This window comes from Gekko japonicus, unplaced genomic scaffold (assembly GCF_001447785.1).
Source record: "Gekko japonicus isolate JY-2015 unplaced genomic scaffold, Gekko_japonicus_V1.1 scaffold413, whole genome shotgun sequence".
In the NCBI taxonomy this organism is placed as follows: Eukaryota; Metazoa; Chordata; class Lepidosauria; order Squamata; family Gekkonidae; genus Gekko; species Gekko japonicus.
The window spans coordinates 215,036-228,647 of record NW_015161416.1 but is presented as its reverse complement, the minus strand read 5'-3'; the positions used below and the strand labels follow the sequence as shown (position 1 = coordinate 228,647).

The 13,612-nt window shown below is 42.7% G+C and overlaps 1 protein-coding gene across 1 annotated transcript in view; it reads left to right on the top strand.

Moving 5' to 3' along the window:
- The first annotated feature begins 3,724 nt into the window (after nucleotides 1–3,724).
- Nucleotides 3,725–13,612, top strand: part of EIF2D (eukaryotic translation initiation factor 2D) — a 33,311-nt gene continuing 23,423 nt past the window's right edge. Inside the window, 3 exon segments of the mRNA XM_015427764.1 lie at nucleotides 3,725–3,926; nucleotides 9,549–9,739; nucleotides 11,342–11,425. Of these exon segments, the coding sequence (XP_015283250.1) occupies nucleotides 3,871–3,926; nucleotides 9,549–9,739; nucleotides 11,342–11,425 (331 nt within the window). The 5' untranslated portion in view covers nucleotides 3,725–3,870.

Sequence of the window (13,612 nt, the reverse complement as noted above, 5' to 3'; positions counted from 1 at the left end):
GTTCTCTGGGAAATTTCCCTTTAAGTTAAATGCCCAATCTGCCCATCAACTCCCCATTCTATATATTCTCTCTGACATCACTGTTTTTGACACTTCATACCATAAGACTATGCACCCATTACCACGGCAACTGGCCATTCCTCACTAATGTAGTGTCTTCCATTTCAAGGTGACATATCACTGGGGCAATGGAGTTGCTCTGGTCCAGTGGGTGCAGGTCTATCAACTGCCATATTTGTGGTACTGTTGTCACAACCATCAGTTCTACATCAGTTCTACATAATAAATCCATCTTAAACTGTGCTCTGTGTTCTCTATTCAAAAAGTAAGCTGAAGAGTTAAGACGACTTGGCCATTTGTTAATTCTTAGATCTTTTCCTCCAGACTGCTAATTGAGCAAAGCTGCTGAAAACCAGGGTTGTCCTGCAGTCTTTAGGATTTAAAGACTAATCTTTAGGAAGCTGCTGTGCTATGAATGATCCATGAAAAATGCCAGGGAATTTGTAACATGGATACTAATTAGAGAATCCACATTATGTATTGCTGTTATTTAAACATTTAAATCCAGCCTTTCCATCACATGGATGTCTAAAGTGGCTAATAAAAATTAAAAGCCAGCACAAATAAAAATAATCACTTTAAAAAGCAAATAGAATTGAAAAACAGCAGTAATAAACAGATAAAAATGCAGATACTGTTATCAGTAAAACCTGCCCAGAGCTTTGCTAAACAAAACAGTTTTAATCTGGAACCTAAAATACCCTGTCAGTTCCAGGCAACTATGCTGGAGGAGGGCATTCTGCAGTCATGGTACTATAATAGGAAAGGCCCTTATAGCCAACTATCCAACAGAGTGGGGGCAATTGAAGTACGACCTATCCTGGGTAGATTCATATGGGAGGACAGTTATCAAGGTACGTTGTTGTTTTTTGGTGAAAACTAGCACTTTCAATTGTATCCAGAAACAAACTGAAAACCAGTGAAGTTCATTTAATGCTGTAAAATATAATAATTTATTTACTTCATTTATACCTCACCTTTACTCCTAATGGAGACCCAAAGTGGCTCATGTTATTCTCCTTGCTCAATTTTATTATCACAACAACCCTGTTCAGTAGATTGGGCTAAGAGTACTTGTTTCAGTAGCAGCTGCCACTCACACTGTAAAGGAAGCAGGAAATTCAGCCTGTCCTGCAGATTTGGGAGTGGAACCTGAGGATGGTGCAGTTTGGGAGGGGAGGGATCTCAGTGGAGGGTGGCTCTAGAGTTCACCCTCCAAAGCAGTCATTTCTCCAGGGAAAGTGATCTCTGTCATCTGGAAAGCTGTTGTAATTCCAGATCTTCAGGACCCACCGGGAGGTGGGTAACACTACCATTAAGACATGAGCATTACCAGGGCTTTCTTTGTAGAAAAAGCCCAGCAGGAACTGATTAGCATAATAGGCCACACCCAATAGCAGAAACTCATTAGCATATTAGGCCACACCCCTGACAGTGCACACCCATTAAGTCACACCCCCGTGCCTTCACTTGGCTTGCCCAGGTGCCCCGCAGCTGCGGGGAGCCCAGGCAAGCCGGCCCTTGGAAAGGCCAGGGAAGGCACAGGCATTTGAAAACAAATCAGCCAGTATCAGGAACTCATAAGCATAACAGGCCACACCCAACAGCAGAAACCCATTAGCATATTAGGCCACACCCTGACAGCACAGCTCATCAGCATATTAGGCCACATCCTGTGCCTTCCCTTGGCTTGCCCGGGCGCCTGCGGCTGCGGGGAAGGCATGGGGATGCATTTAAATGCCTCCCTGATCCTTCCAGGGCCCCCCCGTCCCACCTGCCTCGGAGTTGCGGGGGTGGTGGTGTTGCTCTCCAGGCCTTCCCTCTGTAGCCACGCTCGCAGAGGTTTTGGCTGTAGTGGGCATGGCCAACTCTGAAGTCAGCCGGAACTCCATTACTGTGTATTCCTGCCCAAAAATAGCCCTGATCATTACACATGTTGTCCTGGGTTCTGATTTGACTTGGGTTTTTTGATGCATAAGACATTTACATTCAGTTGAATACTGGTTTTGGCTTGGGAAGGGGCACTGGAGATGGGAGTTGATTTAGTCTTGCTTGATTCTGAGGCTGCTTTTTGTTTTTGTATTTAATGTGAAATTTCAAAACAGCCAACAGCAAGCAGAAATTGTGTGGTAGAGTGAGCAATGGGTTCCACCAAAGCATTTTAAAGAACTATTTAATGCATTCTACGAGTCACATATAATTTCACTGAATGAAATGAATGGGGGGGGGGGAATCCAAGTTAGGGGCCATGGTGTTACCTGGAAGTTTACTTTAGAAATGTACAAACAGATATTGCTTGATAAAATCACTATTGTTCACAAACTAGTAATTACAGTTTGTCCTATTCTCCGGAACGCGTTAACTGGAAGCAGTTGTACTGTGATGTTGATATTAACCAACAGAAAAGGCAACAGATCTTATTGCCTTTATTGGAGAGCTGTTATAAGCAACTGTCCACCAGTCTCAACCCCCATGTGATATGTGGACCTGAACAATGATGTAATACTGGACTAATGCAGTGTTATTATAACCCATTCTTCTAGCCTCAGCCAACCGCTCCACAGTCCTGACTGGAAGGGGAAATAGAACGACAGCAGTTCACACTGGCTGTCCTAGGATTGTAATTGTGCTCGTAAACAAATAAATTTGCCACGAACCAGTACTTGAAAGGAACAGAATGAAAACAGAGAGAAGCAATTGGTTGGATGAACATCACCTGGATTAAAAAAATAGATTGAATCAAGCATTACAAAAAATAGGGGAGCAAACCCTTTATATACACTCATTCAGTCACAGTACCCCCCCCTCCATCTGCAATAGGGGTGTAACTATGGATTATATTTTAATTTGCATTAGGGTTGCCAGGTCTGGGTTGGAAAATACCTGGAGACTTTGGGGGTGGGTCCAGGAGAGAGTGGGGTTTGGGGAGGGGAGGGGGCTCAGCATGGTATAATGCCATAGAGTCTACTCTTCAAAGCAGCCATTTTCTCCAGGGGAGCTGTTCTCTGTCAGATGGAGATTAGTAGTAAAAGGCAATGTTCCCTCTAAGCTGTGGAGTCTTGTGAACAAGAATTCTACCTTGTGAGCTACTGGCATTAAAGTTGTGATCCAGCGATTTGGGGGCTGCATACATCAGTTTGCTCTGGAGCCCTCCTTCCTGAGCGGAGACAAAAATGTGTGAGCCGGAGGATAAAAAATTGTGAGCTAGCTCACACTAACTCAGCTTAGAGGGAACACTGGCGGCGATTTCCCCAGGCCCCACCTGGAGGCTGGCAGCCCTAATTCGCATTGCTGGCAGGCCATTTTTACGTGTATAAAATTGTTTAAAGTTCACATTTTTACATAAAACAAGACTTGGCTGAGAGATCGTCTGAATTTTCCATTTGCTTAGCTGAGTGAGTGTGACGGCGCGGTCGGTGGTAGTCAGACAATGCTGGTAACGAATCACGGGTACAATCAAATCCTAACTTTTTCCATTACTTTCTATGAGCTGCCGTTTATACCCCGCAAGCGAGAGGGGAAATGACGTTGAAAATGTCCAGGAAGTCCCGTCTCCATACCGTGGAACTGTCAGTCTAGTTTAAAAGAGAGAGAGAGAGAAGAATCTGCCGGTAGAGCGATCAAGTTGTTGCTCCACGGACTCATTTTGTCGCCGCACCTTACAATGGCTGCGCCCATGCAATGAGAAAAGAGGTCTGAGAAGCTATAATTTAACCGATGAAGGTAGCTTCTTTACACGTTTTTTCTGTGTATCAAGGGCAGCCTGCGGGATTTTAGCTGCTACAACTGAAGGCTGTGATTTCTCCAATCATGTTTGCCAAAGCTTTTAGGATAAAATCCAACACGGCTATTAAAGGATCTGATAGGTGAGCTTTCTTCTTTTAAAGGAGTTTGCCTAAATTGTTGATCTGTTGGTCTTCGGAATTATAAAGACGCTGTTTTTCAGACAAACGGAATGAGAATGTGAGTGATGCTGCTTAAAATTCTCTAAAGCGAGGAGGCTTTTAAAAATCGAGTTAATGCTTCTTTCAAAGTAAACACAAGCCCTGTACGCTGTTCGAGTGTGACATGCAGATATTGTTACTGAGAACTGATTACTGGGAGTTTATGCTTGGGATAAGGACAGTTACCCAGGAATAGATGAGATACAAACAACCTGTTCTTAATTGTTGGGCATGCATCTTCAAAGGTTCTTTAAAAATAGATTTTGTTTTTAACATGAAACAACATCTGTCCTTTAGATTTAGGAGTAGAGGTCGACAAAATGGATTGAGTTCATTGGTTTCAATGCTTTTTTGCTTAGAATTGTACTGTAAATGAAAGACATGAATTTTACAATAAACACTATAATTTTTTAGAGTTCTGGACAAATGGGAAATGTAAGGAAGTACTTACAAAAGCTTTCTTGAATTTATTTCTGTTATTCCATCTTCCATTCCAGCTCATTAAACTATTTGCTAATATTTATTTGTTCTGGAAACTTACTGCTGCTGCTCACCCACAAGGTTTCTGGGGTGGCAAGCAATAACTACAACATCTAGTACCAGTTTCCAAGCAAACAGAAGTACTCCACTTGATGCTGGAGGGTTAATGTGGCACCCAAAGCTTCATGTTTAGGTTTAGAGGTGTTCAGTTGACTGGCATATTTGAATTTAAAAGACTTGTATTTCTGAACTTAACTGTGTCTTATGTTTTCTATGCACTCAGAAAATGTGCTTAAGAAAAGCTTCCAAATATAGCCACCTGATGATTGCTGTTTTTCCTCACTGCTTCTCACCAACTTTGTGAAAAGCACATTTGAGTTCCTTTCTCATTTTTTGATCCTGTAACAGGGTTTGCAGAAAAATCTTTGGCATTTTCCTTCTCCTCTAAGCCACAAACATATTTTTTTATTCCCCAAAGTGGTAGTGGAGGATCAAACCATTACATTTTCATAGTTGTTTTATAGGGAGTTCAAGGATATTTTTGTTGTTTAAATGTGAACAACTTACAACAATTAATATGCTATATTTGCAATTCTAAGAGCTCTTTCCTGGGAGTAAGTACCATTGAATAAACTGGAACTTATTTCTGGGTGAATCTGCTTAACATGTTTAATGCTTATGTGCTATTACAGAGCTTAGTGTTTTCAATTTTGTAAAGTTTAACTTAATAATCCAAATATGCTGGTACTAGTATTGTGACTGTAATGGGACTTTTTCAGTTGAAATAACAAAAGAAACTGTATTAACTACAACATTCATTTACTAATTTCAGCTTTCCCCCCTACCTCTCAGATGACAAAAATTAAGATATGTGTGCTAAGGTAGCATAAGTGCAGCCATTTGCGTCTCTCTCTCAAGTATGGGGTATGATGTTGCTTGTACACAGCAAAAGTATTTATATTTATGCATTTATACTATGCATTTTATGTTCTTAAAATAGTAAAACAAGATTAAGTTTGATAGGAAAGTAATTATTGTATATATTTCCTTCTTACTCCTTTGGGGGGGGCATCTTGGAATGGGTGATTCCCACCAATTGCTCAAGGAGGTAGGACTGAAATCTCCAACTTCCTGTCTCCTGGGTGGGAGTTGCCCTGTCTCCGTTTGTTTCCTGCTTCATTAGAAAGTGCAGTTTTGGAGCAAAGCCCTTTGCTCTTTTTTACTTGCTTTTCTCCTAGAGCAATTTCATACCTGAGGTTGAGTTTCCTAACTCTCCAGCCTGTCCCTCTTGCTCACACCTCCTTTTGGCTTGGCTGCTCATCCTAACTCTCCAGCCTGTCCCTCTTGCTCTTCACACCTCCTTTTGGCTCGTCTGTTCCTTTTGTCTTTGCATTTTTTTCTTTGCTCCCCCCCCCTTCCCTGAAGGGACATGGAAGAGAATGGCCCAGCAGGGAGCCTCCAAGGCTCTAGAGCAGAGGTGTTGAACTCATTAGTTATGAGGGCCGGATCTGACATAAATGTCACTTTGTCAGGCCAGGCCATGTGTGCCATAAAACCTAATGCCATGTCCTAGAGATAGAAGCTGTATAAAGAAAAATAAATAAATAAATAAAATAAATGGGAGATCTTCTTAATAATTGCATCCCCATTTGGAATGCCAGAAGTGGATCTGTTTACCTCAGCATTCAGTCATTAAGTACTGGGATTTTTCTCCAGGTCCCATCTCCCTCAGTCAGAATGAGCAGATGCTCTAACCTCTCTGTGGCCCAAGGGCCTACTGTATGCCCCTCTGCCCCTCCCAGTGAGCGTTCCCTCTCTCTTCTTTTCTTTTTTTTTTGGCCCCCCTAAGGGGAATTTTTTTATTTTTACATTTTCTACACATTGCATATAAACGGAATGGGGAAAGGAGTACTAATACCCTATCACTATTAATATGGGAAATGGGACAGGGAAGTCTAAATACATATAATCTACTAGATAAGGGGAGGAAAAACTCAGGCTCTTGAAAGGAATGGACTCCTGAACCTTGGCTACTCCTCAGAGGTCACAAAGACCATCAGGGCTTCCAAGAGGGCCTCCAGAAGATGCATCTACAATACTACATAGGAAAGAACGTTCTTGAGGTGATGCCAGTGCAAGCACATTAACCCCCTTGATTCTGGCCTGGGCCATTGGTGGGCCCTCCTTCAGGGGATGTTCATCAAAAACTACAAACATCCCCCCATTGTTGCCAGATAGCAGCTATTGCCACAATCCTACCTTATTTAGCTGGCATCTCTTGACTAGACATCCTCTTATCTTCTGCTTTCTGTAAGGGGTTGTACAGATCAACCCTACTGTGGTCCACAGATTGCCTCTATGGAGAATGTATATAGTTCTTTTAGCTCTCACTGATCCTCCTTTTGAGTTATTAAGGGGGGTTCCACCTAAAATGGCTGCACACAAAAGTCCTTTCTCACAGCAGTGATTTCAGCTAGAAAGGTGTCAAAACTGGGAGCCTTGTCAGCCAGAAAATGCCTGTGTATCTTCCACAAGGACGAAGTGGTGCTCAGGCCAGATCCCACCTTTTTTACCCAGGTGAGCTCACAGGAGGCAGGAGATCTACCAGAAATTAATAATATAGTGAATTGTCCTGTTTTGGTTTCTGGAGATTTATTTCTGTGGTTCGTTGGCTTTTTTCTGCATTGTGACATTGCTGGCTATAGTATTTTATTGATTTAAATAATATACTGTTTTTTACGGTGTCGACTATATTTTTATTGTTTGCTCCCTTGTTGACTTACTGTAAAGGTTAGAATAAATATAGGAATAATAGGCAAAAAAAGGGAAATAGCATGGAACTGAGAGAAGGCTTGCTCTCCCTGTGCATGAATGTAATAGATGGATTTGCAATGTTGCCAAAATGGTAAAGTTGGCATATTTACATTGTGAAAAACTAATAATTATTATCATTACTCAACAGAATTATTAGTTATCATCTTCTATGTTGTGACAAGAATCAAAATTGTAGAGCTAAAAACATCTGAGATTTATTTTTTAAAATTTATTTATATTTTGATTTCTAGGCCGCCCTCCCTGCGAGCAGGCTCAGGGCGGCTAACATCCAGGCACGCATGCCAAATACATAAAAACAAGATAAAACACAAAAATTACAAAAATTACAAATAAAGTGCTTCAAGATGGTTGCAGGTGGTATTCTTCAGTTTAAAGATGGTATACAAAGGATATTCAGTCAGATCCCAGCTCAGTGGTATTCACACACCATAGTGCTGCAGTTCGATCATCACAGGGCCGTTCCCATACCCCGCTGTTTCCAACTTGGTGGTGGTGGTGGTAGTGGCTCCTACTCGAAAGCCTGGTGGAAGAGCTCTGTCCTGCAGGCCCTGTGGAACTGTACAAGGTCCCGCAGGGCCCTGATCTCCTTCAGGAGCTCATTGCACCAGGTAGGAGCCGCCACCGGGGGGGGGGGGTCCGGGATGAACTCGAACCCCTCCCGTCAGCCGGATCTCGGCGCGTCTCCATCTGAGCGAGACGAGATGCGTCCGAGCGGCGAAACACTTAGCTCCTGTTCCCTCTCTTGCGTTAGTTGCTTGTTGGCAACATAAGAGCCCTGGACAGGCCGGTTCTGGCCCCCGGGCCTTATGTTTGACGCCCCTGCTCTAGAGGGATGAAAAAGAGACAAATTTACCTCTGAAAATGAGAGAGCTCCCCCATTGAGTCTAGCCCAAAGCAGCCTAGGAAAACTGCTGGAGCCAAAAACAAAAGTGCTTTAAAAATGTGCCATAAAAAGGGCTCCTCAGGTGCCAATGGCTCTCTTGGCTGCCAGTTTGGCCCCAGAGGGCTATAATGCCATGCCAGGCTCCTCCATTGGACCCTGCGCTGATTCAGAGAGACTTCTTGAGCATCAGAACAGATCTTCAGGTGGTAAGGTGCTGTCTCTCCACACTTCCGAGGTTGTGGTGGGTGGAATCCTTGCTCAACTGCGATAATGGAATTTTTTAAAGAGGCATGAGAGAGGGGCTGCAAGGCATGCTTGAGTGCTCCTCTCCTACCCCATCCCAGGGATCCAAGCATTCCGACCCGAGGTCACCCTTGCCTGCCCCCAAGCAAGGGTTTAGGCGTAGGGAGGGGCATGCTTCATCTTCCTGGGACTCTCGTTCTCAGTGGCCTACCAAGGTGGCCTGCAAAGACTCTTCCTCCATTGCCAGCCCTGCTAGGGTCCAGGGCAGCCCCTCAGGGATGGATAGCCCCTCATCATAGTCAGAACCAAAGAGGGAGGTGGGAGAGGTTTCCTCAGAGAAGGCACCCATAGTTGCTGACAAAGCCACGCACCTGTTCAATGCAGATGACAACCAGTCCGTCTTATCCAAAACAATCCTGGCCTAAACCTCACAGAAATCCCTGACTCTGGTCATCTCCTATACACCGAGGCCCTTTTGTGAGTGAGTGGAGAAATACCTAGGGTCTGTCTCAGCAGAATATATCCAGGGACTCCTGCATCAGACTTGCTGAGCAGACAGATCACTGAACAACAAAAAAGTCCATCAGATTTAACAACAGTGCTGCCACGCCGACTCGATCCAGATCTCTTTGGAGGTCATCAGTCAAGGCGACCAGCGCAGTCTCCACCCCATATCCCAGGTGAAAGCCGGACTGGAAAGTGTCTAGGATGGAAGCGTCATGCAGAAAGCTCTGCAGCTGTATCACCATCACCCTCTCTATAAGTTTGCCCAAACTATTTAAGATATAGTGCGGCTGATCTGTGATTATTTTACTTGTTATTAAATGTATCATCTGTATTAATGTTGTAGTTTAATGGTATTGTTTATATTTCTATGAGCTGTCTTGAATGGATGGCAAGGTGGTATAAAATTGTATAGTTACGCTATTAAGAATATGAGTTTTTAAATATCTTTATGTGGTAACAACCTAAGTGGGAAAGCAGAAAAGTTTCCCATGTTCTACAGGTTAGCGATCAGCAACAGAAGATGCCTTATGAATCAACAGCCCTGACCATACCTCCAGAGTTATGCATAGGAATAAACATGTGCTTGTTCATTGCAGGAGGAAGCTGCGAGCTGATGTTGCAGCCACATTTCCCATGCTCTCTTCTGAGCAGCTCTCTGAGGTTGTGTCGAATAAAGAGGAGCTGAATGTTATCAAGTTGTACACTCACAAAGGAGAGGCTGTCACAGTTTATGCTGATAGCAGGAATCCAGTCCTGTTTGAAATGGAGAAAATGCTGTATCCAACAGGTACAGACAGATGTTGCGCCAGGCAGTTTGTTATTATGGGGCTGGAAAAGTTTGAATTTGGTTTTCTGCTCCACTCTGGACACAGGTCTGAAGCCTGTTTCCCGTTGCTTCCATAAGCAGAGAAGTATCACAGTGCCTGACAAGGCAGCATATAGGCTCCAGTCCACGTGCTTCCTCTGAAACCCTGTTTACACTGTGAAACACGTTAAAATGCTATCCTGAAGAGGCGGTGGGTCAGGAGGAAGAGGGCACACAGCTTGGGTCCAGACTTTTGCTTCACTTAAAAGTTGCCTGAAGCTTTAAGAGGCTTCTGCTCTCTAGCCCTGGTTGCACTGTAAGATTTGTGAGTGTGAATACAGGCGCACACCCTTCTGTAGGGCTCACCGTTTTCTGAATCGGGGTCCATGTGTCTTCTAACAACACGTCTTGGTTTAGATCTGCTGAAGCGTTTCTGCAGGCAGGATTTCACAGAAAGGGACTCTCATCTCCTGTCTTCCGCTGCAGCTCCAACCCCCCCCCCCAATGCTGTTGGGGCGGGGTGTTTCCCCAGGAGCAGCATTTCATGGTGCATTTGGAGCTGCAGCAGGAGGGGGGAGGTAAGAAGACTGTGTCCCTTCAATAGAAATCCTTCAGTCTGTGGAAATGCTCCAGTGGATCGAATTATATATCTGTTGTCTTTAAGTATTTTCTACTCTGTCCTTCAGGATATAATGGGTTAAAAACCAAAAATAAGTAAAACTGTAGTCATTATATATCACTGTAGTATTGAAAGTAGCTGCAGCTCCCAAGCTAATGATGTATTTTCATTATGACCCTTAGTTTTAAAGATTATGATGTGCTTCAGTGTTAGAGAAGATAATTGTTTAGAGTGATTTGAGAAATATTCTAAATTTATATAAACTACCTATCTTCTTGACACAAGTATCAGTCATTCTTGTATTGTTTTTTGCTGTGAGATACAGATACGTATGAATACACATTTTGGCCTACAGTACAAAAATACCACTATTTATTTATTTATTTACTTCATTTGTACCCTGCCTTTCTCCCCAGTGGGGACCCAAAGCAGCTTACATCATTATCCATTTTATCTTCACAACAACCCTGTGAGGTAGATTAGGCTGAGAGAGTATAATTAGCCCAGGGTCACCCAGTGAACTTCCACAGCATGAAACCCGGGCCTCCCATATACTAGTCCAACACTCTTAAGCAGTGTATCACACTGGCTCTCATTAAGGGTTAAATTTCTTCCCTTGACACAATATGTTGCTTTTTCCAGTTTCATTTTTCATTAGATATGCAGAACAACTCTTCCTGGTCACCAGGTTAAATTCACTCTGGATAAAAAATAACAGGTAGAGTTGGGATTTCCTCAGTATTAGTGCAAATAGTAACCAATAGATAACATTCATACTGAAGCCACAGAGAACTCTTTGAAAGCATGGCTACTTAGGACCATGGGTTGTATATTCCGGTTTCTTGTCATTTAATTTTACCTCCTAACACAAAGCTGAGACAAATGGTAATAAATTGGGGAGAGGTGAAGCCAAGCAAAATTTGTGGTGTTGAAGTCTCAAACATTTTGCTTTCTCTTTGAGACAGTGTATACCCTGTGGGCTCATCCTGACCTTCTCCCTGCCTTCACAACTTGGCCACCTGTGCTGCACAAACTAGCAGGAGGAGCAGGTAAGCAGGCTGAGCTGGAATCTTTGCATTACACAATTGATCTGTCTTTTCTGAAGTTGGTTCTTGTGGCCTGGCTTGTTATATTGCAGTCCTGAGCCTGTTGCTTAGTTGTTAAAGGTAAAGGTTCCCTTGCTCGAAAGCCAGTCGAATCCGACTCTAGGGTTGCGGTGCTCTTCTCCGTTTCAAAGCCGGAGAGCCAGCCCTGTCCGAAGACATTTTCGTGGTCATGTGGCCGGCATGACTAAACACCAAGGCACAGGGAACGCTGTTACCTTCCCACCTTAGTTGTTAGGTCCTTTGAAATTGAGCTGGACTTACTTGCAGGTACATAAACTGGCAGGTGGAAGGTATGCTTCTCCTCGCATCAAAGTATACTTGGCTGTGGAGGGGAATTAACGAGGATAGGTTGCAGGTACTGGGATTTGAATCCAGTCATATGATTTTTGTAATGGATTGGATTTCAGGTTCTCTGTTTGAGTGGAGTTCAGGCACAGTTTACACGTGGTGAGAGAATACATTGCATTTGCATTGGAAATATACAACATAATGTAATGTCCTTGGGTCCTAATCTGTTGGGTCCTGATTGTGTTTGGTCTACATCCTTTTTAACTCATACGGGCATTTACTTCCCACAAAGTTTTTATGTTTCATCTAGGTTAATATAGAGCAGACCATGGATTTTGAATGGGGTAGTTTAAGTGAAAGAAGTTCTGTGGGTCTTTTATAGCAATCAGCCTGGTAGGTGAATGGATGCTGCTGAAGGCAGATAATAAGATAAGATAGATAATAATGGCTGTGTACATTCTAAGCTATTTTGAGGGAGCGTGCAAGAAAATAAAAGATATCCAATAAGCAGCAATGTTGGGTCTTCATAGAGACCAAGAATTGTAAAGATAAACCTGAAAGTGGTCTTTAAGTAATAATCTAATTTCTTAACTTTAGTGAATGGTGAAGTGGCAATGTTCAGATCTCAGCAATGCTGTTAATTCAGGATTTGTATTTTTAAAAGTAATATATGGTGTTCCAGTCTTCTGGCGTTGTGTGTTGTTGTACATCAGTTATTTAGAAAAGTGTTTTAAGTAAATACTATACCAACTGAGGGAGTCTTAAGATATCTTATGTAGTTTGGCATAGGACTGGGAGGCTAGGTCAGATCACTTAGTCATGAATGTTTCCATTGGATTGTCTTCCATGATTTGTATGGGCAAGCCTTCCTTGCTCATGCATCTGGAAGCTTACACGCTTGTGTGGAGTTCAGACATCACCAGATGATGTGCATGTGTTTTGTCTTTCCATACAGAATTTGCTGCTTCCTGCTCTTGCAGTGCCTGCATCTATTGCTGGCAGCACTGAAATAACAAAGGCAAATTGGAAGCTGAGAACAGAACTGAGGAAAATAGTTGCTCAAAGTTGCCAGTTATTGTAACTTGACAGTGAGCATGATATTGTAAGGGACCTTGGCTTTACTATGAGAAGACATTTTTGGAAAGCAAAAATGAGATCTAGGAATGTGCCTTGTTGGAATTGTGTGCAAAACTTTATTAAAATAATTTGGAGTGCCTTCTAAATATTGTTTATTTTAAAGGAGGGTTCTAGAATCCATAGTATCTGAAAAAAATATATGTGAGCCTCTGAACAGTTTCCCCAAATTTTGTTTACAGTAAGAAAATTGAGTAGATGGCCATGCAAGTTTTGGTCCCAAAAGTAGAAAGCCTGCATCATTCCTCTTACTTCCATCACTTCCCCTAAAAATAAATCCTCCAAATATTTATTTATTTAGAAAAAAATTATGCCTCCTTTCCAGGAACCTTCCTGAGGCAGCTTACAAAATAAAATAATAAAAAACATTAAAAGAGGTGTATTAAAATCCAGCATTAGAAAAAAGTCCAGCATAAAAACATAGATTATAAAAACAGATCACAGACAGCTTAAAATAACAGTTCCAGACTAAAATAGTGTTGAAAAAATAAACCTTTTACTTAAAACTATTGGGTTAATATAAACATGTTGGCTTGGCAGCAACAACAAAGCAATGTAGGCACCAGATGAGCCTCAAGTGGAAGGGCATTCCGCAAGAGAGGTGCCCTCCCATTGGTGGCCATTCACCTCACCTCTGAAGGCAAGAGCATCCGAGAACAGGGCTTGTCAGGAAGATCTTCACTGGTGGGCTGGACAATATGGAAGGAG